This window comes from Microtus pennsylvanicus, chromosome 15 (genome assembly GCF_037038515.1).
Source record: "Microtus pennsylvanicus isolate mMicPen1 chromosome 15, mMicPen1.hap1, whole genome shotgun sequence".
NCBI lineage: Eukaryota > Metazoa > Chordata > Mammalia > Rodentia > Cricetidae > Microtus > Microtus pennsylvanicus.
Window position 1 is genome coordinate 65,543,239 of NC_134593.1, and position 26,449 is coordinate 65,569,687.

At 36.7% G+C, this 26,449-nt stretch overlaps 1 protein-coding gene across 5 annotated transcripts in view; it reads left to right on the forward strand.

Annotated features, from left to right (window-relative positions):
- The window catches only part of Gpc5 (glypican 5), a 1,110,053-nt gene that overhangs the window by 528,488 nt on the left and 555,116 nt on the right, over nt 1-26,449 (forward strand). For all 5 annotated transcript variants that reach the window (XR_012907933.1, XM_075949575.1, XM_075949572.1 and 2 more), the window contains exon 7: nt 9,479-9,638. Coding sequence is in view for 4 of the 5 variants with exons in the window: in XM_075949575.1 (XP_075805690.1) it covers nt 9,479-9,638 (160 nt within the window). In the remaining variant the exon portion in view is untranslated. The remainder of the gene's footprint in view (nt 1-9,478; nt 9,639-26,449) is intronic.

The window sequence follows — 26,449 nt, forward strand, 5'->3', positions numbered from 1 at the left end:
CATGGTTTGAGAAATTAAGTTAGATTCCTTTATTATCAGGAACATGATGTGCAATGACTGGGCAAATAGTTTAGCCTTTTTTCTCAGCAAGTAAATTATTAATAAGTACTTGCCATTATACTTTTGACAAACAGAATGAGTTTCTGAAGAGAAAGCCAAGCTCAAGTCAAAATTCAAAGTGGGAAGGAGGCACATTCCTGCACATTCAAAACAGCACAGTCTTACCTCAGCCCATGAGCTCTTTAAAATTCTGCATGCTTACAAAGATATAGTTGGAGAGATTAAGGCTTTTAGCATAGTAAATAGAAATGACTCCCGAATGATAACCCAAACCATGAACAATACACATTTAATCAGCACCTAAGAGAGGCAAAATAATGAAACTGCTCAATATCTCATTATTCTTTCTTCAAAAGCTATTTAATTTTAATTGTATCTTAGCCTGTATCAACTATAAGTTCTTCCATGTAATCACTTCTGTCCAAGCATATTGCTAAGGTCATGCATGCATGCATGCATGCATGATATTATCCATTGTCTTTATGTCAATGATCATGCAATAATGATTTAGGAAATTAGTAAATTAGCTTGAACGCGAGACTGAAGAAACGAAGTCTCCCTCAAGCAAACAATAGGGAAAGTCCTATCTTCTGAGGACTAAGATGTTTGTTTTTTCAAGAATTTGTCTTAACCACTTACTTGCTCCACGAATCATTTTACAGATATTCGTCTTGCTTAAAATTTCCAGTTTCTCTTTCACTGCCTCTTCCCTTGTGTTGCTGTAATAAAACATCACTGCTTACCCACAGATTGCTCTTTGTGGCTGTCACTGACTTCTGGTTTTTCAAGAACCATTTGTATACCAATTAAATTTTGGCCTGAATATTCCTCTTTGGTTGCCACTATTTTGTTTTTCTTCTAAGTTCTGTATAAAATTGTTTTTTCTTCCATTTCTACTTCATTCCTGAGATACCTAGGGTATAGATTAGGACACAGATTCATAATTCACTTGTTCAAGCCATTATGGCACAAATGGGAGAGCCCCTTTTTTGAGTTAGAGATGAAGATCAAATGTAGTGGTGGAAAGCAGAGCTTTTGTGTGGGAATAAGATTAAATGACTTACGTGCAGCATTATCGCTTCAGAGAGCCAATTTAGTAAACCTTTATTAACATCAGCATTCTTTTTACAAAAAATCTCAAGACTTTTATAAATTGCCAGCCTGGATTGCATAAGCCAAATGCCAACAGAGCGGTGACCTTTCATATTACTGGCGTAACAGACTCAGAGATCAGAGAGCTCCAACTTAAAGCAAACACTGACAAGAAACCCTGAAGAAATGACTTCTGTGTCTGCTCAGCCTAACATAACATGACACACTGTAAAATGTGTTTGGCTTTTTAGGTTTTTAGGTCTATAAAGGTTTAACTGCTCTTGAAAATACAGAGCTGGGGAGTTGTCGTGTTTGGATTTATGGGTAAATGTTTTCTCAATATGAAAGAGCAGGAGTAGCACACTTGGTTAATGGATTTGTAAAATGATTTTAATAATATTAATAAGGACATAGAAAGTGAAATAGCATTGGGTCTGTAGAGGCGGGAGTAAGGTTGGACGTTTAGAGAATGGAAAACCGTATCACAAACAAAATAAACGAGCAGGTTCTGTAAAGAGACTTCTACATCTCATTTGCAACAGTCTTATAGAGGTAAAAAGGAATCAATCATGGGATTTTAGATCAGAGTTCCAATTTTAAAATGTTATGCGCTTCCATTGTTTTCTACATGAAAGGGAAAATGCCAATATCTTTAAAACAGAATTATATTTGTTTTGGTATCAAACAAACTTCTCTTCATATACACATGCCTACATATGTATGCACATACAAGTATTTTTTTCATACTTATGTGCACATATACATAAAATTTTCAGCTAGTATGCAAAACGTATCATTTAAAACTTATTAATCTTGAAAAGATTTTATCTTTTTCTATTAACATTTTAATGTTTGTCTGAACAATTTTATAGTTAATATAAAACTGCATATTTTCTTGTGTTCATGTTTTCCAGGATGAATGACATAATATATGGGGATTAATACTACCTTAATACTTACTTGCTCATTATACAGCTATGGAAATGATGATGAAAGTAGAGGTGACTAGCTAGAAATGCTCCGTTATGAATACTGCATTAAACCACATTGTTGTGCTCTTAGGTTTGGGGTTGATTTTGAGTCTGATTGATGTTTCTCTTTTATGGCACACATATTATACATATGAGTCAGACAAAGGTAGATTTCCCTGCAAGTGTTTGACACTCTCTTGCAAAGGTGGGATGTTGCCAGACAGTGAAATGAAAACTTGGTCTATTGAGAGATGAATTCAGCAGCCGAAAGAAGTGTGTTTGCTTTGGACTCATCAGATATTCTCCCCACCAAAACATCCTGTAAGAAGCCTCCTTAATGAGCTTCCTAAACCAATTAAACACAAGCAGACAGCATCAGTCATCAAAACTAACAATTTGCAGCTAATCACTGGCCTGCACAAGTTGCATGCCTCTGGGAAAGGAAGAACACTTTGCCCCCACTTTGTCCTTCCTCTGTTGTCTTCCCACTGGAAAAGGAAGAACACTACCCCCCCCCCCCAATTTGTCTTTTCTCTGTTGTTTTCCCACTGGGAAAGGAAGAACAAATTTCCCCCGCTTTGTCCTTCCTCTGTTTTCTTCCCAATTTTATGGATGCATGGTCATGCACGGACACTGTGAAGAGTACGGGTCTTTCAAGTGGATAAAGTGCCTTCTCAAGCATTTTTGTTCATCAGAGTAAAATGAGTTTTAATAGGCTTAAGTGATTTGCCTAAGGCACACAATTAATGTGTGGCTGGCGCTTAAAACCATGTCCTTTCTTCTGTTCTAATTGTTCTATAAATATGTATGTATTGATTGAATTTCTTCCATCCCTAATGGGGAATAAGTTAAAATCTTAAAACATAATCATTTTAGCTTTAGGCAGGCTGTAGTGGCAAAGCTAAGGCAGCCAGTGTTGTAAATGCTGGGTTTGCCCTCACAAGCTTTCCGTCTTCCAAAGAGGATTGGTGAAGCAGGATCAAGTCAAACTTTTACAATGAGATCCATGATAAAGCAAAATACCCACCACTGACATTTACAAGGCCCTGAGTGTTTACAGCAATAAGCCAAATAATGCTCACTCTAGAAGGTAAAATTTTTTGTCATATTTTACAGAGACAAAAAGAGAATGGCCACAATGGTAATGGTAAATTTAATTGTGATTTTATGTTTAAAAACATCCATATATCATGCCTACCTTAGTGCATGGAATGTGTGATTGTGTGTGAACAAAATGGTGAGATTTATTTTGGTGAGCATATGTCCTCATGGCTGACTTTCATGTGTCACACAGAAATAAGCACTATTTTTATCCTAAAGATTCATTTTGTCTATATTTCGTCAAATCCACATGTGGTTTATTAACATAAAGAAGAAAGTCTGCCCTTGAGAGAAGGTAGGCTGATATCCAAATGTTGGTTGAAGAAGAGGATGTGAAATGCTGCCTATCCATGAGGGTGATCCAATGGAGACAAGGAGAGGAAAAGACACACTGTCCTTCAGGGATTGGAAACACATAAATGGGGAGAATGGGCCCTCTGAGAAAAACCAAAGATGCTGTTTTTGCTCTGAAGATCCCAAATGCAAAAGCAGACTTTGTTTTCTTCTCTAGAAACAACAAACAAACAAAGAAAATAAACTGAATCAAATTTTGAAACTATTTCAACATTGGAGACTTTAGTGAAAATAAAAATGGTGTAGACGTATTTCAAAACTGCAATGGGAACACCTCTCTCGCAGTAGCAAATATCAAGAACATAAACATTTAAAAGACATCCAGCTTCAAATGCTTATTTTAAACAAATTTTTAGAAATATTTAGGGACTAAGATTATTTAAATTTATTCCTTTTTTAAAATACAGAGATAATAATTTAGCAAAGTCATAACATTAAACCTTGGACTCTTCTAATTTTAATTTCATCTTATAACATAGCTATAAATGCTTTCTTGGAATTAAAGCATATGTATGCACATTTTAAGAACAGTGCTTGCATTTTTATTGTAGATGATATATCTTTCTGAATACTTCTTACATAACATACATTCAATTAATGTCATAAGCTGGATAAGTGAACCAATTTTGCCACCAGCAAGAGTAGATCCAGTTATTCTTGAACTTCATGACCATTGAAGGTTGCAGAAACAAATTTACTAAAACTAATTTGATACAGAGGGCAATAATGACAGGATATACATACACAATGAAGTATTCCCAAAGAATACTTAATTAATTAATTAAAATATTATTATCATTAATTACTTATAATTATCCCCTAATATTTCAGCATGGTGAGGAGAATATAGAAAGTTAAATCTTGGATCATTTCTGAGAAATATGCCACTCATCAGATTCTATGACTTAAAGAAAAGAATGTGAATTCAATGTTAATTAATGGCACAGTGGTGGTGGTTGTTGTTGTTATTATTTTTAAAGAAAAAGAAATATATGAGGGATTAAAAGGAGATATTGAACTTGAAAACAAGATACACTGTTATGAGGTGAAAAAAAGGTGTGTGCCACCACCGCCCGGCTTGGATCATAATTTTTTGAGGCTTCCATTATGGAAGGAAAATACAGGTGAGAACATCACATTATGGAGGAGGGAAAGTAACATAGAAAGTCAATAGGAAGGATTTAGGATAAAATAGCTACCAAAGTCACATTCTCAGTGACCTCTTTCTTCTACTTGGGTCCTGCCATCTAACTTCTAGTTCTTGGAATAGTCTCTTCAGATTCTGAACCTATCAGTAGGTTTAAACAACCCCCTTCTTCCAATTGGGACCCAACATCTAACAGTTATAGCCCTTGTATTAGTGTCTTTAGATTCTGAACCCATCTGTGGGTTAAAACACTCATTAGGTCAGAGTGGTGTGTGCTTTACTAATATCTTATGTTTTTCTCAATCCAGACAGGTTGATAATCACATTCTATCACATGAATAGAAGTGGATATGCATTGGCATGTAAGAGTAAAAATAAGAAAATGAATTAAACAAGATAGATCCTCCACACTTAGGAAAGGGATACACCAATCCTATCAGGAGGGGTGTTTGCAGATCTGGGATTGTCCACCCAGTGAGATCCTGGATTTGTTTCGATCACCACCATAGAAATAGCAGTTTTGACTTCTACATGAAGACATGGAAAATAGAAAGACCACAAGGAAACAGAGAAAGTCAAAACCTATACATGGTTGAAATATGAGAGGCTATATCTAAGGGCACCATATTTCCAGTATGTGGATCTTTTTCTAAAGAATGTGTTAGAGAATTCAAAAATATTTTTTTTTAATTTTTCCAAAAACTGTTGTCCAAGTGTGAGTATGTATTAAATATGTGAATCCATTAAATTTCTCTTGGTACACAACAAATGACCATGCAGTTAGCAGTATTCCATCATCAGACCTGAGCTCATGCTGTCATGTGGCTGAAATCAAAAGGCTGGCTACATTTGACTCTGTTTAGAGATTTTGAGGAATGAGCCGTTTTTGAGAATCTAGACTGTACAGGGAGGATTATAAGACCAGTGTCCCAACTCCAGAAACCACTCTGTTCTTAGTTTCTAGCTGCCTCACATAGTCACTTCTTTTCCATGTGTCCCTTAATGGCCTTGATCAAAATATACCAGGGTTCCCTGCGTCATACTTCCCAAGCACCTCTGATTCTAATTTCTGTCTCTGGTAATGGCCAAAAACCCATCTGTCTTTTAAAACACTGATTTGATTCTATTATTCTCACACAGACAATCCTGCTTTCCATAAACCCCAAATTAACTAATAAATGAGTTAGTACATGCGCATAAGTCCTGAAAATGTAGCATATCACGTTTGAAAATGATACCAGCTTCCCAGTTCCAGGAAATAAAGTGCAAAGTCCTGAAATCTGTTTTCCAATTCTGCTCAGCACAGATTATTTGAAAGAAATTATGGCTGTATATAATGCTGTTTCTTACAATTTTGAGTTCATTGTTTTAGATACTTCCTAGAAGCTAAAGTGAAAAACAAATATCAGAAACATCACAGGTGATCTTATAAATGACCCATACTATTTTGAACATTCACTATTCTTGATCATAGACAAGTAACGGCGTCATGTGAGAGGAACTCTGAGTACTTGTGAGAAAACTCTAAGAAAACAAACAAGTTTTGTGATCTCAATTTCTTTAAAACATGGAATTGTCCTTGGGATTTATTTTCTTGTTCCTCCCAGTGTAGTGGATATGTGTGAACTTACTTCATATTACTCATTGTTGATTGCTGCTGTTATTCGATTAAATGTTTATATGCCTTTCTGGAAAGCTTTTCTTGCCTCATTGATGTGGGACAATGATCTGTACCCTGTCACTTGTATTTTAAGTAAATGCTGATTGGCCAGCAGCCAGGCAGGAAGTATACGTGGGGCAATGAGAATTCTGGGAAGAGGAAAGGTTTAGTCTGTAGTTGTCACCCAGACACAGAGCAAGCAAGATGTGGCTAACACAGACAAGAATGAAGGGCTAATGTAAGATGTAAGAAAGAATTAATAAGAAGCCTAAGCTAATAGGCCAAATCAGTTTATAATTAATGTAGACCTTTGTGTATTTCCTTGAGACCGAATGGCTGGGGAACTGGGTAGGACAGCAACTTCAGTCAGCAACACGTGAGGCTTGACCTTGTGATTGCATACAGCTTGAACTCATGAGAACTTTACTCATGTGATTGATTTCTCTAAACCCTCAGAGTATAAATTGTTCTGAATAAAGTTAGCTATCTCACGAGACTTTAGTTTGCCTCGTTTATTGGCTCCATTCTCCCAGTTCCAACTTCATCTAGAGTGGTGACAACTATAAATAAATGAATAATTCTCTGACCACATGTTTAGTCACTTTAAATGAAAAAGTTTCTTAAAATAGTACTGTTTTACAGTGACTATCATTCTACTTGAATTTTGAGATCAAATTCTTGGGCTTGGATCATGGTGATTTATGTATTGCTGTTCATGAGATTTTGTTTGTGCTCTGGACTGAATCCCAATAAAATACCAGAAGAATCCTTAGAAAATAGAGTTGATATGGGAAAATGTTGGTAAAGAATGCAAGGATCAAAAAAGAAGGCAAGAAACCACAGAGTGTGGCTTTTGCTATAGTTGTTACTCAAGGCTTACTCATAATTAGATTACCTATCAGATAATTCTTTAAGCTAACACTGTAGGGAAGACCCAGCCAATCACCTTGTTAGCAGGGGGCGGGGTCCCCCGAGGATATTTTTTACTTATAAAGATTGCGGGTGTGCTCCCAGCTGCCCCTTCTGCTTTCCTGTTCTTTGCGGGAACCTATGGTTCCGTAAGTCTATTTCCCCATTAAAGCTGTATATATTATTACAATCTGTCTGCATTCATTTACGCCGCTACATAACACTAGAGGTTTAAATAACACTTTATTAGAATATGTAATAAAGTAAATATTAGTAATTAATTGTATTAGTATTTAATGTTTTGGCACATTTATTTCAAATTACTATACTTTTTGTGTTTTATCTCAATACGACAATAGCACACAGAATGGTTGTTTTAGGTGTGAGAAAGCTGAATCAGTTATTCAAGGAATTCACCTTTAGCTATTTTTCATAGTGAATGTATGTGAGAGTCAAGATTCATTTCTCAATATGTTGAACTTCATAGTCCAAGCACTTTATGCTAGCTCCATGATCAGTAGAATACTTGAATAACAGATGATAAAGTGAAGACGGATGCTAAAAAAAACCCACCCTAGCTCAGAATTGAGTATAATAAAGGGTTATTTATTTAGGGGTAGACTCACAGATCACAATCCTCTGCTCGAGCAGGTAACAGCAACCAAATCCCGTAGCCGGAAGAGAGAGGGAAGGGGCTTTACATTGGACTATATAGTATAAGAGGCCATGCCGAAGTGCGAGGGTAACTTAAAGGCGACTGGATGTAGAAATTCCTACAGCAATAAAGACTATAAGGTAGAACCATTTCTCCTGACTCTATTTCTTCAGGTTTGAGTTTTTAACGTTCTGTACATGTATTTCTCCATAGCAATAATCCCTGTCCCACCCCCATCTCCAGTAACCGGCATACATACCAGCACGCTAACCACATTAAAGAAGTTTTGATTCATTTGACTTTGAAATAATTTCTTAAAAATTAACTCTAGTGGCATAGTCTTTGAGAACTGCTGAAAAGCAAGGCAAATTAAATAATTATTATTGCTTGCATGATTTTTGGTTAGAAAAATAGAAATTTTAAAGAAGTTGTGGTATTTCTGCATTTATGACCTGATATTTTTTAATTGTGAACTTTCTGAACCTCAAAGTCCAGTTGTTTGATCTAAGTATACTTACAGTTATCATGTTTGTCATGAACATTCTTAAGTTATTTCCTTTGAAGTCTTAAGTATGAGATGCTGTCATTCATATGAATGTGTGACTATTATCTGCACATTGAATTCCTCTCCTCAGCCTTTTGCAAAGAAACTTAATTTAAATGCCCATTAAGTGGACAGCAGGGCCCTGTTCTCTTATTTTAGTCATATGTGTCACCAAATTGCCTTAGAGCATAAATGCCATATCTGATTATTTTTATAAGTATTACCTTTAAGTTAAATATTCTGCTATTTATATCATCACCCCATTACAAAGAAGTTCCAAAATTTTCAGTATTATTAAAAATATTAATTGTGTCTAGCCTGAAAAAAATTTCTATGGCATTTATTTTGCTCTTAAGAGCTAATGAAGTTCATGAGAATTAAGAACTCTGGAGGTCAAAGAGTCAACAATTTGCAGAAATGTAAATTGGACTTCAAATCTGCCCTGTGCCCTCTACATTGGAATGTTAGATGGCTTGACATGTATGTGTCTATCCAGAATGCTAAACTTGTTGGTGAATTCTTTTCTGAGGTGCTAGCACTCCATATCTGGAGAATGTGTGGAGTGTCAGTTTGAAAACTGGTACATGATTCTCAGCCAAGGCTTCACAGTGAGGGTTGTATTGTATAACAGTGCAATTAACTATGGTTAGACTCTGCGTACTCAGAAATACAGGGTCATTGGGTCAAACCACTTAAAAGCACAAGGCCTGACTTGTTTTTCGAAGCATTCTCCAAAGCTTCACATTAGAGTTAGTAAGTGGACTACTGTTGCTCTTTGCAGATACCAGATTTTGCCCATCATTTTCCAATGTTCCAGTTATTATTTTAAATGTGTTACATGATGAAGGTTTGATTAGGAAAGGGATCTACACAGAGCTAGTGAAATCCTATAAGAGAATCATCCTAGTTTCGGAATTTCTTTCTAAAATGTTTAAGGAAATGTGCATCTGTGGATTTGACATGTACTGTTGTTGTCTATATTCAGTTGCTGCAGGGTAGATCGCCCAAACCCAGCACGAGGGAGTTGCCTCAGCCAGGCAGTGGTGGAGGCATGCTGGAACAATCTAGTGGGGACTGTGATGACGAAGACGGCTGTGGTGGATCAGGGAGTGGAGAAGTCAAGAGGACCCTGCAGATCACAAACTGTGAGTGCATGGATCTAGCATTACTTTCAAATGTCTGGTTTTCTAATATCAGGTAGGAATGTTTGTGAACTCAGAAATAGACTGGAATAACTGGCAAAAGAAATGAGACTGTTTTGAACCATGTAGGGCATGCATTTTGTGGGGTATTGCTCATGTTGTGCTAGTAGTTTTATGTGGAAATGACATTTTTTATAAAGAACTGATGAGTGATGGGCAGTTCTGAGAAGTATATAATTTTAAGGAAATCAATCTTTAGGACATGTTGTTCAGTGTGTATCGGATTATTACTCTGAACCAGGTAAATAAGTACCACTAAACAGCCAAATGTGCAATTTCCCACAGTATTATCATGTCACCGTCTAGATGGTTTTACTCTATTAACTTTTGCTATAATCTAATTAGATTTGTCTTGTCTGAATATGCAGTTTTATTAGTTATTTGATAGTTTCATACAATACTCTTTGATCATGTTCAACCTTCTCCCCAAACTCTTCCTCAATCCTGTCTTCACTTTTGAAATATCTCCCTAAAATTGACTTTCTTTTTGTTTGGATGGAGTATAAATTATAAATGTTTCCAAATGCTTGAATATTCATTTACAATGAAAGATATAATTTCCAGGGATGGGGAGATGGATAAATCTGTAAAGTGTCTACCATATAAATATGAGAATTCACTTACTTTGGGACCGTTAGTGGATGCCTAAAAGCCCAGGTGCAGTGGCTTGTGTCTGTCATTCTAGTCCAGGGAAGATGGAGTCCAGGGATTCCTGGAATTCACTGGGCAGAGACCCTATTCAAAGAGAAAAGCAGAGAGCAACTGATGTCTGGTATCTTCCTTTGACTGCACACACACACACGCCCCCTTCCCCATTTTCCCACACATGTGCATGCATGTTTACCTATAAACGGAGAATATGCAACTTCCAATTTCAAAGTTTTGAAATGGAAAAATTGAAAGAAATATAACTACCAAATGGTGTTCCAATGTGATCTCCATATACAAGATGAAGACAATGGGATCTATTCCATCCAGTGTCGTGCATGTTTATTTGTTCACGGAGCAGGACAATAAAACTGATCAAATGAGAAAACAAGGCAAACTTAATATTACCCAAGTGGATCTATTTCAATTAGTCAGCTCTGATTCTACCAAAGCTGAAACTGAATCTTTCTGGATCCTGCGACTGGCCTGATATCCTGATATGCTGTACCGCACACATGAGTTCTTTCTACCTCTCACACTTATCCTCCTTTGGGAGAAAAAAATACTCAGAAATAAGATTGACATGTCAACTTCTCGTTTCCTTAAAATGCTTGTTTTATTAGCAAAGCATATTGATTTAAAAAAATCTAGAAACCAATAGTGTTGCAAAATATAAAAGAATTTGTACAATGAAATGGGTTGCTTATTTCACATAGTAATTGGTTTTCGTAAATAGTTAGGAGTTACTATGAGTAAGGAGCAAGGGAACAAAGGATATGGGTGGAGTACTTTCTATTCCTCTTGGCAGAATTCGAGATATGGGTTGTTCTAGTTGGTATGAATAGTTCTTCTTGCGTTGATTTTTTTAGATCAATGCACTAAAATATAAAATGAAAAAGGGTTTCAATAGTAAGAGAACTTTTGCTAAGTCTTAAAAGAGTCTCTTCTATATTTAGAAGTTATGACAGAGTGATAGTCAATTCAAAATAACTTATTTCCTAATATAGTTTTATATATACTAATATGTTGTATACATATATGTGTATATTACTTATCTAGGCACATATCATATACATATATATGTTTAATATATAATATATGCCCTCTTATTATTTTAATGTTGTCAGGATTCTAAGACATCAAAATATGTACCATATAGGAATAATGGAACAAAACAGAAATAAAATTATCAACTGACATGAATTAGATTGAAATTGCTTCCATATATATTTGTGTCTGCATATTTCTGCATATACCAGCAAAATTTTAATTTTTATGGAATTTTTCACATTTTAGACTAATTTAAAATCTCAAGAACCCAGGATAGTTAAAATGGGGTTTGTTTCATGAGAGAAATCGATCCAGTGAAAGATGTTCAGCTACTGTCTTCTTATCAACTTAGGTGACAAGGTGGCAGGCATGAATTGGTTACTTCAAAACCTATGTTTCAATTACTGCTCACATAGTCAGGTTATTGTAAGCAAGTCCCAATAAAAATTGGTGAGATTAAGATATAGATGATTGTCAGAAACTCCAGGCAAGCATTGAAAACATCCTCGTCTTTTCACTCCAAGAGCACTTCTGTTATTTCTAAGTGTTTATAGCTGTTGTCTTTCAATTTTTAATAAGTGGGTAGGAAATCACTGTGGATAGACTTCTGAAATGAAGAGGGTTCAGAAAATCAGCCAAGTGTGACTACACTCCTAGATTTCAAAGTACTGCAACTTGGATTTTTGCAACTTTGGGCTAGTTCATTGGTCACAAGTTAAAAGCAATTGTGGTTGTCTCAAGAGCTGGAAAATGGTATTTTCCAGAATGTTCAATGGCTGTTACTTGTGTTTAGATCTCTGGAATCATCGTGATTTTTTTTATACTTCATGTTTACTCATTGTTAGCTTAAATTGTCATGATTATTTGCACTCTCAAAAGGTTCAATTAAAATAATAATATATATAGTATTATGTATGTACAGACATATATAAAATTCTTGACTGAAGACCAGAGGTAAAGCTAAAGCCACTAGAGGTCAGACAATGGTGACAAATACCTTAATCCCAGGATTTCGGAGACAGAGTCAGATGAATCTCTGTGATTTCAAGGCCACCCTGGCTACACAAGATCAATCCAGAAACACATCTAGGTGGTGGTGGCTCACACCTTTAATGAGAGGACAGACAAGCTTAGTCTACTTAGTTTTTTTGGTCGCCCAGCCTTGGTAAAAGTTAAGACTTCTCTAGTGGTTTGACTACTTTGCTTTTTGGTTTTCAAGTTGAACCACTTTCTGTCTCTGGGCTTTTATTATTCGTGCAACAAGAGCATATTTCTACTCTGTGTTATGTAAATTCAATGAATATTCCATTTATGCAAATTTGAAAGTTGATAAATATTTTTCTAATTGTACTATTTTCTATTTCTATATATGTTTACTTCAGGCAATGCAGAGAAATATGTGATTCAAAATGTAAATTTTTAGCACCAACATATTTATTTATCATTTAGGCATCATTTTTACTTAATCACCAATAATACTAAGTAATTTAGTATATTTAAGTTTATTTTTTAAGTGTATTATTTGTGTTTGTGTTTATGTGTGTCTATATGTATGTGTGTATATGAGTGTGCATGTGTGAATGAGTTTGTGAGTATGTGTGTGAGTGTGTATGTGTGTATATGGGTGTGTGTTGTGTGTGTATGTGAATATGTACATATGTGTGAGGCTGTATGTTAGTGAATGTGTGTATGTGTTAATGTATGAATGTTAGTGTGTGTATTGTGTAAGTGTGTGTGCAAAAGAGTGTATGAGTGTGGCATGTGAGTGTATGTGTGTGACATGTGAGTGTATTGTGTGACATGTGAGTGTATGTGTGTGACATGTGAGTGTATTGTGTGACATGTGAGTGTACTGTGTGTGACATGTGAGTGTATTGTGTGACATGTGAGTGTATTGTGTGACATGTGAGTGTATGTGTGTGACATGTGCGTGTATGTGTGTGACATGTGAGTGTATGTGTGTGACATGTGAGTGAATGTATGTGTGTGACATGTGAGTAAGTGTATTGTGTGACATGTGAGTGTATGTGTGTGACATGTGAGTGTATGTGTGTGACATGTGCGTGTATGTGTGTGACATGTGAGTGTATTGTGTGACATGTGAGTGTATGTGTGTGGCATGTGAGTGTATGTGTGTGACATGTGAGTGTATTGTGTGACATGTGAGTGTATGTGTGTGACATGTGAGTGTATTGTGTGACATGTGAGTGTATGTGTGTGACATGTGAGTGTATGTGTGTGACATGTGAGTGTATTGTGTGACATGTGAGTGTATGTGTGTGACATGTGAGTGTATTGTGTGACATGTGACTGTATTGTGTGACATGTGAGTGTATTGTGTGACATGTGAGTGTATGTGTGTGACATGTGAGTGTATGTGTGTGACATGTGAGTGTATGTGTGTGACATGTGAGTGTATTGTGTGACATGTGAGTGTATGTGTGACATGTGAGTGTATTGTGTGACATGTGAGTGTGTGTGACATGTGAGTGTATGTGTGTGACATGTGAGTGTATTGTGTGACATGTGAGTGTATGTGTGTGACATGTGAGTGAATGTATGTGTGTGACATGTGAGTAAGTGTATTGTGTGACATGTGAGTAAGTGTATTGTGTGACATGTGAGTGTATGTGTGTGACATGTGAGTGTATGTGTGTGACATGTGAGTGTATTGTGTGACATGTGAGTGTATGTGTGTGACATGTGAGTGTATGTGTGTGACATGTGAGTGTATTGTGTGACATGTGAGTGTATTGTGTGACATGTGAGTGTATGTGTGTGACATGTGAGTGTGTGTGACATGTGAGTGTATGTGTGTGACATGTGAGTGTATGTGTGTGACATGTGAGTGTATGTGTGACATGTGAGTGTATGTGTGTGACATGTGAGTGTATTGTGTGACATGTGAGTGTATGTGTGTGACATGTGAGTGTATTGTGTGACATGTGACTGTATTGTGTGACATGTGAGTGTATTGTGTGACATGTGAGTGTATGTGTGTGACATGTGAGTGTATGTGTGTGACATGTGAGTGTATGTGTGTGACATGTGAGTGTATTGTGTGACATGTGAGTGTATGTGTGACATGTGAGTGTATTGTGTGACATGTGAGTGTGTGTGACATGTGAGTGTATGTGTGTGACATGTGAGTGTATTGTGTGACATGTGAGTGTATGTGTGTGACATGTGAGTGAATGTATGTGTGTGACATGTGAGTAAGTGTATTGTGTGACATGTGAGTAAGTGTATTGTGTGACATGTGAGTGTATGTGTGTGACATGTGAGTGTATGTGTGTGACATGTGAGTGTATTGTGTGACATGTGAGTGTATGTGTGTGACATGTGAGTGTATTGTGTGACATGTGACTGTATTGTGTGACATGTGAGTGTACTGTGTGTGACATGTGAGTGTATTGTGTGACATGTGAGTGTATTGTGTGACATGTGAGTGTATGTGTGTGACATGTGAGTGTGTGTGACATGTGAGTGTATGTGTGTGACATGTGAGTGTATGTGTGTGACATGTGAGTGTATGTGTGACATGTGAGTGTATGTGTGTGACATGTGAGTGTATGTGTGTGACATGTGAGTGTATGTGTGTGACATGTGAGTGTATTGTGTGACATGTGAGTGTATGTGTGTGACATGTGAGTGTATTGTGTGACATGTGAGTGTATTGTGTGACATGTGAGTGTATTGTGTGACATGTGAGTGTATTGTGTGACATGTGAGTGTATGTGTGTGACATGTGAGTGTATGTGTGTGACATGTGAGTGTATTGTGTGACATGTGAGTGTATGTGTGTGACATGTGAGTGTATTGTGTGACATGTGAGTGTATGTGTGTGACATGTGAGTGTATGTGTGTGACATGTGAGTGTATGTGTGTGACATGTGAGTGTATGTGTGTGACATGTGAGTGTATTGTGTGACATGTCTTTCCTGCCTACCTTTCTCTCCAGCCCAGCTGTGTTTATTGTAAAAGTATTTCTTTTTGTAATCCTGCCTGTGGATTCTTAGTCAATCGAATCTGAAGTTTTACTTATAGTTAGAAGCAATCTATGCTGCATAGTTTCCAGTACTAGGATTTAAAATAATTTATTGTGTTAGAAGATTGGTGTTAAAATATCTCACATCACAGCAAAGTTTTCTACATTTGAATGTTTTACATATATTTGGCTATTCATTGAGGGCCTCAAATTGTAGGAATTGCATCTTTGAATCTTCATTTTGCCTGATTCTAACCACCTACAACCTGAGGTTCTTTCACAAGGAGAACTCAAGCAGGACGTAAATGCTGATGGACACAATCCAGTTCTTCCTCTCTTTGCATTTTTGACAAACTTAACGTCACTAAAATCAATGTCTCTTCAACAGCTGAACTAATCATAAATCAGTGCACCATTTGACATCAGGTTATAGAAAAACCATGGGCTCAGTAATTTTGAAACTCCTTTGTAGTTCTTATATGCTATGGATTTGTCAACGGTGAGCAGCTTCATTTTGATATGTTGGCTCACAGTAACAAAATTAGATGAAATGATTTTGGTTTCAAGTTCATTTAGATGATAGACATTAGAATATACTGTGATTTACATCTTCAAGTTTCCGCATCACTAAAATGTAATATTTACTAATTTTTTTAAGCAATATTATTATTTCATTTTCACTGAAGCGCCTGTAAATGACACCAGGTCCTATTCATTGTGTGTGCCAGTTGTGTTTCTGAGTGGACGGATTAAAGTCGTTGGTTACCTGTCATAGTAAGAGTTCACATTTCCAGTCCTGGGCCTTCCTGAGTATTTCCTTTAGCCACCTAAGGCTTTTCTATAAAAGGAATCTGTTTTCTAGATACATAGAGTTATTGTTTACTGTGTCTTTGATACCTCACTTAGTGTCCTTATATAAGCTTCTAACAAATGATTCTATCTGATGGAGCTAAGAAGACCTTGGAAGAGACTGTCACATTCCACGTACACAGTGAAATAAGACATAGTCCTTTGTTCCATGGTTAAGAAAAGATAGTAATTTACTTAGCGACAAAGGGTTGTGGAGTGAGGAAGAAATTTTGGCTTCCTCATATCTTTCTTCACATAAATCACCCTTGCTTCAGGATCTCATCTAGCAGTGGACATTAGGGAGAGCTCAAAGAATATGGCTTGAGATTTCTCTCCAGAGCTATGAGAGCAATGAATTAATGCTATCATAAAAATAATGTCATGTAAATTTCCACTGTCTGTTATTTCTCAGTCTTTGAACAAAGATCAAGAGTCATTTTCCATTAGAGAGCCAATTTTCTCCTTTCCAATCTAGGTCATTTTAGATAGTACAGCATATAAGAGCTGAACACCATTAAATTGGTTCCAAATCTGTTAGAACATCTATATTGTTCCTAAAATTAAAATATTACCAAGTTTTTTCAGATTGAATGCATGGATTCTGCCTTGTAGAGTTAAAAATAGCACAGTAGTAGCTTCATGAAAACATAATAAAAGTATAGTGTGAATAATTGAATTGCTTGTGATGTATTTTATTAATTTAAACAGAAATGAACCTCTTATTGAGGTTATTGGATTGAAATTTGAGATACAGTAAATGTAACATTGAATAATGACTACGTACATGTACTTACCTATTATAAGTGCTAATTTGGGGTGAGAAGAAGCCTTGCATTATAAAAATTTTGAATTTTTATGAAGAAATTCTCTCTTTCAAAGTTCATTTAAAATACCAGCTAGTTTAGTCTTTACTTATAAAAATTATGTGGATAAATGTGATATATATCTACTATAAATATGTTTAAATTAATATTTGATCACTATGAATATTCTTCTGATTATAGTATTCCATTTTGATTTATAAATAACTGAGACTCATCTTGTTTACTAGCAGTGGTGTTACCAAGATTGGATGCAATGGAACATGGGAACATAATGGGTAACATAAAACAACGTTTTATCCTCTTCGAACATTATATATTATATTTATGGATTTAAATAACAGAATTGAAACACAGGATCTGCCCTTCAATGCCCAAGTGATGATTTTCATTGTATTGGCTTTGAATGATACATTTTTAGATGAATAAAGACATTAATTATTACTTAAGGGAGCGTGTTAGCATCCATCGCAAAGGAGCTAGCAGTTCAGCAAAATTCCATTACTAGCCTATACCACATCAGAGAATATAAAATAAAGTATTCATGCTTTTTCAGAATAGCATAGTGCTGAACATATTTGTAAAAGGAATAAAGGATACAAAAAATTAAAACTCAAGAAAATATCACCAAATAAATTTTATCTTGACTTAATTGAGCTCCTCTAGTTATCAAAAATGAATAAATAAAATGAAAAACAAACAAACCTATATTCTATTATCATTTTCTTTCAAATTGACAGGGTATAAAATTCCAACATTTTCTTCTCTTAGAGAAGTTGATAAAATAAATAATGTTAAAGTCAAGTTAGATATGCAATTGGTTCCTTATTGATTTCTTTCCATGTAAATATCTGGAGTGGGTGATCCAGAGCATTTACCAAATAATTAAATGCTTACTAAGTGGAATGAATTATAAAATTAAAGAGAATACAATCTGATCCCAAAGCATCACAAATTTATTATACAAATGCCTTGAATCTTGATGGATCTTTTTATACAAATGCTAGTTTCAGTATTAGCTTGCTTTGGGGACTAGTGCTTACTGCTAAACACCAAAAGAGGGTCATGCCAATCTTGTCTTGGGATATGAAATTCCTGGTTCTTCTACTGCAAGCAGACTTTCTTCTTGAATTATGACATATTGCATCCCAATAGAAATAGTCTGTTTATTAACTGTGGTTCTTGAAGAACTCTGAGTATCACCATCAATGCCAGCAGAAATAATCAAAGTTTTATGTTTTCGTAGAGAAAAGAGTGAGCCTGTGAAGCAATCGGGAAAAGGTCACTCTGGAGAAAAATAATTATTTGACTGCAATATTTATGAGTTAATGGCTTTGAGTGGGTAAATTAATGATTTTGTTCCAACATGTGACCATAGGGAAGAAAGACCACCTGGCAGGAGCAATGGGTGCATTCACAAAGAAACAATCGAAAGAACATTGTAAGGCTAAAAATGTGCAGAAATTGTACAATGGGTTGTAACAAAAGAAGTGATGGTTTGATTTAATGCTGGAAACAGAGAGCCTTACACATTTCGGCATGATTTTGTGTAGATGTGCAGGTCCTTGGCAGCTGTGCAATGAACTGGTTAGGAGCATAAATAAATATGTACAAAAGATGCAGGATGTCTTTAATAGAACATTTACCACCTGCTTTGTACATAGTTAAATTGTGCCTAGATGGCCATAACACAGCAGCTGTCCAAGCTACAGCACTTTGAAGATAAACTGAATGGGTCTATAGACAGCTTAATAATAGGGTCCAGTCTTGCCCATATTCACCCACTGGAAGAAAATATTAGATTAAAATATGTGGAAGTGTTTTGTGCTTCAATCAACTGGTCAAAAAAGAGGAGAATTTGATCACACTGAACTTGCATCTATTACACAGAGATGGGAATATATATGACTTTGCATCTACCTTTCCTCCTAGTCCCTGAAATAACCCATAGGAATCAATTATGATCCTTTATAAACATGCCTCCCTTTTCAGTCTTGTTCCCTACATATTGACGCTCACAATGACTTATAACTGTGATCCCAGGGGATGTGAAACACTCTGGCCCCCACAGGCATGTGTATTCACATGGACCCCACAGGCACATATATTCACATGGAATACACCTGAATCAATTAAGCTACACATACATATTTAAAAATAAATACATACATACATAATACATGCATACATATATCTTTATCAAAATTTTGGGATCTAATTAGAAGTCTTAAGGTCATCGGAAGCCCTGTTCTTGAGTAATATTAAAGTAGTACTTGTAAGACTCCCAAGTTAGTTCTCAAAGACTACTTTGTTGTAAAAGCATCTACCTTGCTCCTCAGCCACTCTCTGCCTTCCTACCTGTCATGTGATGCTCCATCTCTCTCTCTCTCTCTCTCTCTCTCTCTCTCTCTCTCTCTCTCTCTCTCTCTCTCTCTCTCTCTTTCTCACACACACACACACACACACACACACACACACACACACACACACACTATTATGATTCCTATTTCCTTGAAGCCCCTGATGTTGGATATATGTCTTCTAGCCTTAAGCTTTGTGATTAATAAATCTGTTTGCTTTAGGCTTCATTTAACCCCTGGTGTTTTGTTACAATAACAGTAAGCAGACTGCTACAAGATCTACATAGCTCCTTGGAGAGGAAGCGTAGATTCTTGAATTTGTCTTTTCCTTGAATCTGTTTTTAAGACAAACTGGGCTTGTTACCTGCCTTCTTCAGAAGGCAACATATACGTATGAAATATATATATATATATATATATATATATGTGTGTGTGTGTGTGTGTGTGTGTGTGTGTGTGTTATATACATATATATACATATGTATGTCTCCAAATAATGTATAATTATTGGAATTATAGTTTGAAACATGAAATTTTTCACCTTCCAGAGTTGAGGTCATCTCATACTTTCCAAAAAATACTTTTCCATTTGGAGCTTAATTTTTATTTTTTTATTATTGTATTATGCATGAAGTATTTGCTTGTGGTTTTACTGTTGTGCAAGGCACATCAAATTCAGATTGGGAATCACTGTTACTGACATACAATCAGACATTTTTATGTAAGTTTTCATTCATTTATTAAAAGTGGTATCTCATGGCCAATAGCTGTATACCTGAGATGGAATTTTTTTCTTTTGATTTTTTGAGACATGGTGTCTCTGTAGCTTTGGGGTCTGTCCTGAACATAGCTCTTGTAGACCAGGCTGGCCTTGAACTCACAGAAATCTGCCTGCCTCTGCCTCTCAAGTGCTGGGATTAAAGGTCCGTGTATATGACCACTGCCCAGCTTTTGAGGTGAAAATTAAAGACAGAGTGATAATGTAAATAAATATATATTTACTACTTGTTTTATTGAACAACATATATACTGAATTATCAGAATAACTATGCCATGATAAAAATGCCGGCCTATTAATATTACTAACAACAATTAAGCTGTTTTGCATTGACAGCCTATATTTTCTCTTCAATTGATGGTTATATATCTTTAATCGATCCAGAGAGACAGATGTAGATATTTTCAGACCACATACAATCTATCACCTAACTCTAATTTGTTCTCTGCTGAACATATATTTCTAGGCACTAGTCATGGTCTCAATTAGTCACCACTTTATTCCTGAAGAAGATCTCATGACAGAACACCTCACAAGTCCTTCCGTGGTTCAAAGGCCTCTTGCCTTTTACAATCCAAACCTAATTTTGATGAATATAAGCATGCTGACTCCCATTTTCTCTACTTGCATCTCTCCATTTTATTTTCCCAGAATGTTAAATCTGTAAAATGAATGATAATCTTACTATCTTCCGTTCTTTTCACTTCCAGTGCCCAGCGATTTGTTCTGGTTTTTCTGTGTAGTTCTTTCCCTTTTAAGTCCATAGTTCTGAGCTCACATTCTCAGGTGTGTGGTGTTCTTGTTCAATTTCTACTGGTAAATATTTTCTCAAAGACTGCTTATGAAAAGTTTGACTTTAAATAATTTGTTCTCTATTCTTGACTCTATTCTTTAGGAAGAGCTATTATATATTTGTTGAATTTCTCTTGCTTAGTTTTAATATCTTTCCAAATTCTTTTAATCTACTTTCAAACTCAGCTGCTCTGCCCCTCCAGTTCTGTTGGTTGTTAAAATTCAGTTCTTTAGCCTTCTGTTTTATCTTATGGCACTATTACTAAAATAGCTCCATGTTTACAATCCATATATATTTTAGTATTTATTTTTACATCATTTTTCATGCTTTAGCATGAAACTCTATAATTTCCTACTTTTGAAGCCCTAAAATTTCTCATTTTAATTTGGTAAAGTACATCCTTGGGGAAACACAGCATGCATTTAGAGTTTGGTGTACTTGCTAGGAATTTTAAGGCTTTCTTAGCCATGATAACCCAGCTGTTGTAAACTGGTTAATCTCACCATTGCTTCTTTTGTTTACTGAACATTTTTGTGTCGCCTTTTTTGCCTCTTTTAAAAATTTTATTTTTGATTCAAATATCCCACTATATATATATATATACACACACACACACACACACACACACACACACACACACTTGTATGTTTTGTAGAATATTATTTTAAGATGTGTTACATTTATTTATACTGTAAGACATTTGTTTATTGATGCAAAGATGTGTTGCATGCTTTTATTGTGCATTTCTTTAACTCTGTGAAGCTATGTTACTGTGCCTGCCTAAAACACCTGATTGGTCTAATAAGGAGATGCACAGCCAATAGCAAGGCAGGAGAAAGGATAGGCAGGACTGGCAGGCAAAGAGAATAAAGACGAAGAGAAATCTGGGAGGAAAAAATCGAGGGGCAAGAGAAAGAGGAGAGGAAGACTCCAGGGTCCAGCCACCCAGCCATCCATATTTAGAAAGAAGGAAAGATATACAGAAATAGAGAAAGATAAAAGCCCAGAGGCAAGAGGTAGATGGGATAATTTAAGTTAAGAAAAGCTGGCTAGAAACAAGCCAAGCTAAGGACAAGCATTTGTAAGTAAGGATAATCCTCTGTGAGGGTGAGATTTACTTGAGAGCTGGGTGGCAGATCCTTCAAAGAGTAAAGAGCCAAAAGAGAAAAACAAACAAACAAACAAAACCACTGTATGCATATACCTAGCAGATTAAGTTACGGATAAGCTAAATTTTTGGCTGTTTCTAACATACTTTTTAAATATACATGTGGCCTCCCTAGCTTTAAGGTGCTCAAAGTCTAGAAGAGAAAGAAGTAGTAAGTAAATGTTATAATATGACATGATAACAGAGGGAGACATTGGGATAAATGGTAGAAACTATCCTTTCTATGAGTTTTTGCCCCTTATGCATAACATTCTGAAAATTAAAGCTAGGGTAGATTACCATTCAGAATCAAAGATATATGGGAAGTACGATTAAATTCATTCTAACCAGGGCATTTACAAAAGAGAAATGCTTCGAATACCACCATTCTTTTAGTACACCAAAGCCTTCCCTCTAGTCCCGGAAACTGTCTCTTGAGTTCAGAATGAGAGAAGCAGCTGGGGAAGAAGCCAGACTTTCCACAATGTAAAGGGATATGTAAGCGGCATCGTTTAGTGGTTTCAGCTTTATTCTGGAGGGAATAATGGGTTTACTCAACTGTAACGGAAATCCATATATGCAAGGCAGAAGGCACAAATAATATGAGAAGTGCCAGTGATGTGCTGCCAACAAATTGATGAGTTGAAAGCGAATTCACTTTCCTCTCAGTATGCTTTTCTTTTCTTTTCCCTTATTTTTAAGTTGATAGATGACTCGTCCAATTTGTCCAAAGCCAGAAACTAGAAAGATTTTCCATGATCCTTTTCATCCTTTATTCTCTATACCAAATAAGATCTATTGTATTTACCACTAATTTTTTTTTTTTCTGAAAAATACCCACTTCTACACACACCTCTAACTTTGCTGATTCACATCCTTGAGTTCTGTGGCCTGGACACATAGCGGATATCAATTTTGCTTCTCTGATGTGTACTGGGCATTTGTACATTTTCACTGAAACTAGTATTTCAAACGTAGCCTATGTTTTTTGACTAAGGCAAGAGACTTTAGCAACTATATAGCATTATTGGGCAGATAAGAGCACCACTATGAGAAAAAGGCTGGTTTACTATCAGCCTGTGCACAGTTGAAGGACAGCTGTTACTACTAGCCCTATCAGGAAGACAGGTTCAGATATTCTAGACACTCAGATGCCTTTCACCTTCTTCAGTTTGAACTGAATATGTCTACATTTTTTAACATTGTGTGTGTGGGGGGGGATCCTCATACAAGCACATAGTGTATTTTGAGTGAATTCCTCTTGAGCACACCCTACCTCCTCTAATTTGAAAAGGTAAGCAGGGCCAGGCTTGGTTAGTACATGAATAGAGGACTAAATTTTAACAATGAAGTGTGTGGGCATACCTACTGTTTCTCCTAAGACACAGCTTTTAAAAACATTAGAAGATTCCTATTGCTCTTGTGTTTTTTAACTTATTTTACTGCCCCCACATAACCAGTGCATTCTACTTGAATACTTTGTAACTACGCAAAACTAACTTCATCTCCTAAAGGCTTCAACTAAGTTCTCAAACTATGAGATCTGAAAATCATATGACCTAAATTATTTTTCAAAATAATTTATTATTTTATGCCCTAAATGGGGATTGAAAAGGGGAAAGGAAAATATGTTCTATTTCTAGGTAGATTAGCCTCCACACAGATCTGACTTCTCTTAGTAACAGTGTTGCTTCTTGAACTCTTCTTCCTGATGGAAATGCTATGGAGTGCAAAACTCCTGCAGTCCCACCAATACGGCGGCGAGTTTTTTTTTTTTTTTTTTTTGACTGTATCTTAAGAATGCTCCTCCATTCCTGAAAGAAACAGTCTTTAGTTGTGAGACTGGGAAGAAAATAGGAGAAGATACACATGCGTTTGACATATATTTCCATGATATTCTTGAAAGGTGCCTGTCCGGAGTGAATGTGCTTTCTTGCCAAACTGAGCACACTTATCATGGTGTCTCTTTAGAAAGCTATGAATGTCATCTGAATATGGCTGCACTCTCAGATTTACACCTCCTGACAACTCCCTAGAACTTGCTTACTCTTCTTTTTCATCTTTTTCCAGGCCACCATAAGATCAATGTTGCATTCAAACTGTGTTCAACTAACCTTAAATATCCACATGCCAAATTCTGTATTAATTTATAATTTAAATAACTTCTGTTTCCCTGTCTACTTTGTCTGATACAGCATGTATCAATATTAAAATCAGAACCAACACATATTTATTATTTGAAAAATCTATGCGATTCCTGCTAGTTTTCAGGGGTAACAAACTTAAATCTTCTCTATGTAAGAATGCATCCTATTGTGTGATTAAAATTTGTTTCACGATTTCTTCCCACATTCCAAAGGAAAATGATCACATAATTATCAGATGAAATAACTCATTCATGGTTGGAGACATGGAGCAGAGTACAAGGAAACTGACTGTCTTGTGAGGGAACAGAACCCAGGGAATTTGGCCATGAAATCACTGAGTCTTTTGTTTAAATTGCCTGTGAACCAAGCTCTATCAATGGTATGTGAAGTGTTTCTTTTTTTTTTTGTTTTGTTTTGTTTTTTTCGAGTCAGTGTTTCTCTGTGGCTTTGGAGCCTGTCCCGGAACTAGCTCTGTAGACCAGGCTGGTCTCGAACTCACAGAGATCCGCCTGCCTCTGCCTCCCGAGTGCTGGGATTAAAGGTGTGCACCATCGCCCGGCTTTTTTTCTTTTTCTTTTTTTTTTTGAAGTGTTTCTTTGAGGGCTGACAACTGAGGGTCACTACTGAGTAGTCCACAGAGCCCATTGAAAAGACTGACAAAAATATATTTAGGACAACTGATTACTTAAGAAATGAATAAAAAGCAAACGGAACTAAAGTCTAAAGTGCAAGATATATTTGATTCTTTAAATAAATTTCAAATTTCTTTCTTCATTACTAATTCCATGACATCCTTGTTTGGAGTGTATTGATTTATTTTAATTTAAGATATGGCCAAATACTTCTCCAACATCCTATATATTTACCAAACATAAAAACTGTATTTCATTCCTACACCCACAATAAAAAATTACTATTGCTTCTCATGACTAACTCAAGAGCACACCTTCGTGTATGAGTTGTAATAGCTATCATAGATATTAATGTATTTACGGGAAACTCTACATCTAACTTTTGATCACAGCATTGATAGCTGCTATGCATTATGTTGACTGGCTTCCTGAGAGGACTGGGAGTAACTTAGTAGAACAGTTGTGATGTCGCTCACGAGGGCTCATTTAGAATAGGTTAATAAAAATGGGGAGTCCCACAGCTACAGAGAAACCGTGTCTCGAAAAACAACAACAACAAAAAAAAAAAACAAGCAAACAAACAAAAATGGGAAGTCCCTTCTTAACTAACTCGAGTGCAGTCCAGGGATGATGTTCCATAAAAGAGAGAAAGCAAACTGAGAAACAGCATTCAGTGTTCTCACTTCTCAAGTGTGGCTGCAAAGTGGCCAGCTCATGTCTCTGCCACCACGGCTTCCCTGTGACCAGCTGCCTCATGGCTCTGCCACCACGGCTTCCCTGTGACCAGCTACCTCATGGCTCTGCCACCACGGCTTCCCTGTGACCTGCTGCCTCATGGCTCTGCCACCACGGCTTCCCTGTGACCTGCTGCCTCATGGCTCTGCCACCATGACTTCCCTGTGACCAGCTACCTCATGGCTCTGCCACCAAGGCTTCCCTATGACCAGCTCATGTCTCTGCCACCACGGCTTCCCTGTGACCAGCTGCCTCATGGCTCTGCCACCACGGCTTCCCTGTGACCAGCTACCTCATGGCTCTGCCACCACGGCTTCCCTGTGACCTGCTGCCTCATGGCTCTGCCACCACGGCTTCCCTATGACCAGCTCATGGCTTTGCCACCACTGCTTCCCTGTGACCTGCTGCCTCATGGCTCTGCCACCACGGCTTCCCTGTGACCTGCTGCCTCATGGCTCTGCCACCACGGCTTCCCTGTGACCAGCTCATGGCTCTGCCACCACGGCTTCCCTGTGACCTGCTGCCTCATGGCTCCGCCACCACGGCTTCCCTGTGACCTGCTGCCTTGTGCCTCTTCAACCAGGACTTCCCTGACAGGATAAACAGTAAACTGAAATAAATTCTTCCTTACTCAAATTACCCTTTATCAGGTATATCATCAAAGCTACAAGAAAGATAAACCACTGTGGCAAATACATCAGGGTTTCCTTTACGCTGGTTTGATAATGCAGATTGTAAAACTGTAGCCCTCAACACGAATGTAACATCTCCAGGGGAAGAAGACAGAAACCTCTATGAATGAGCAA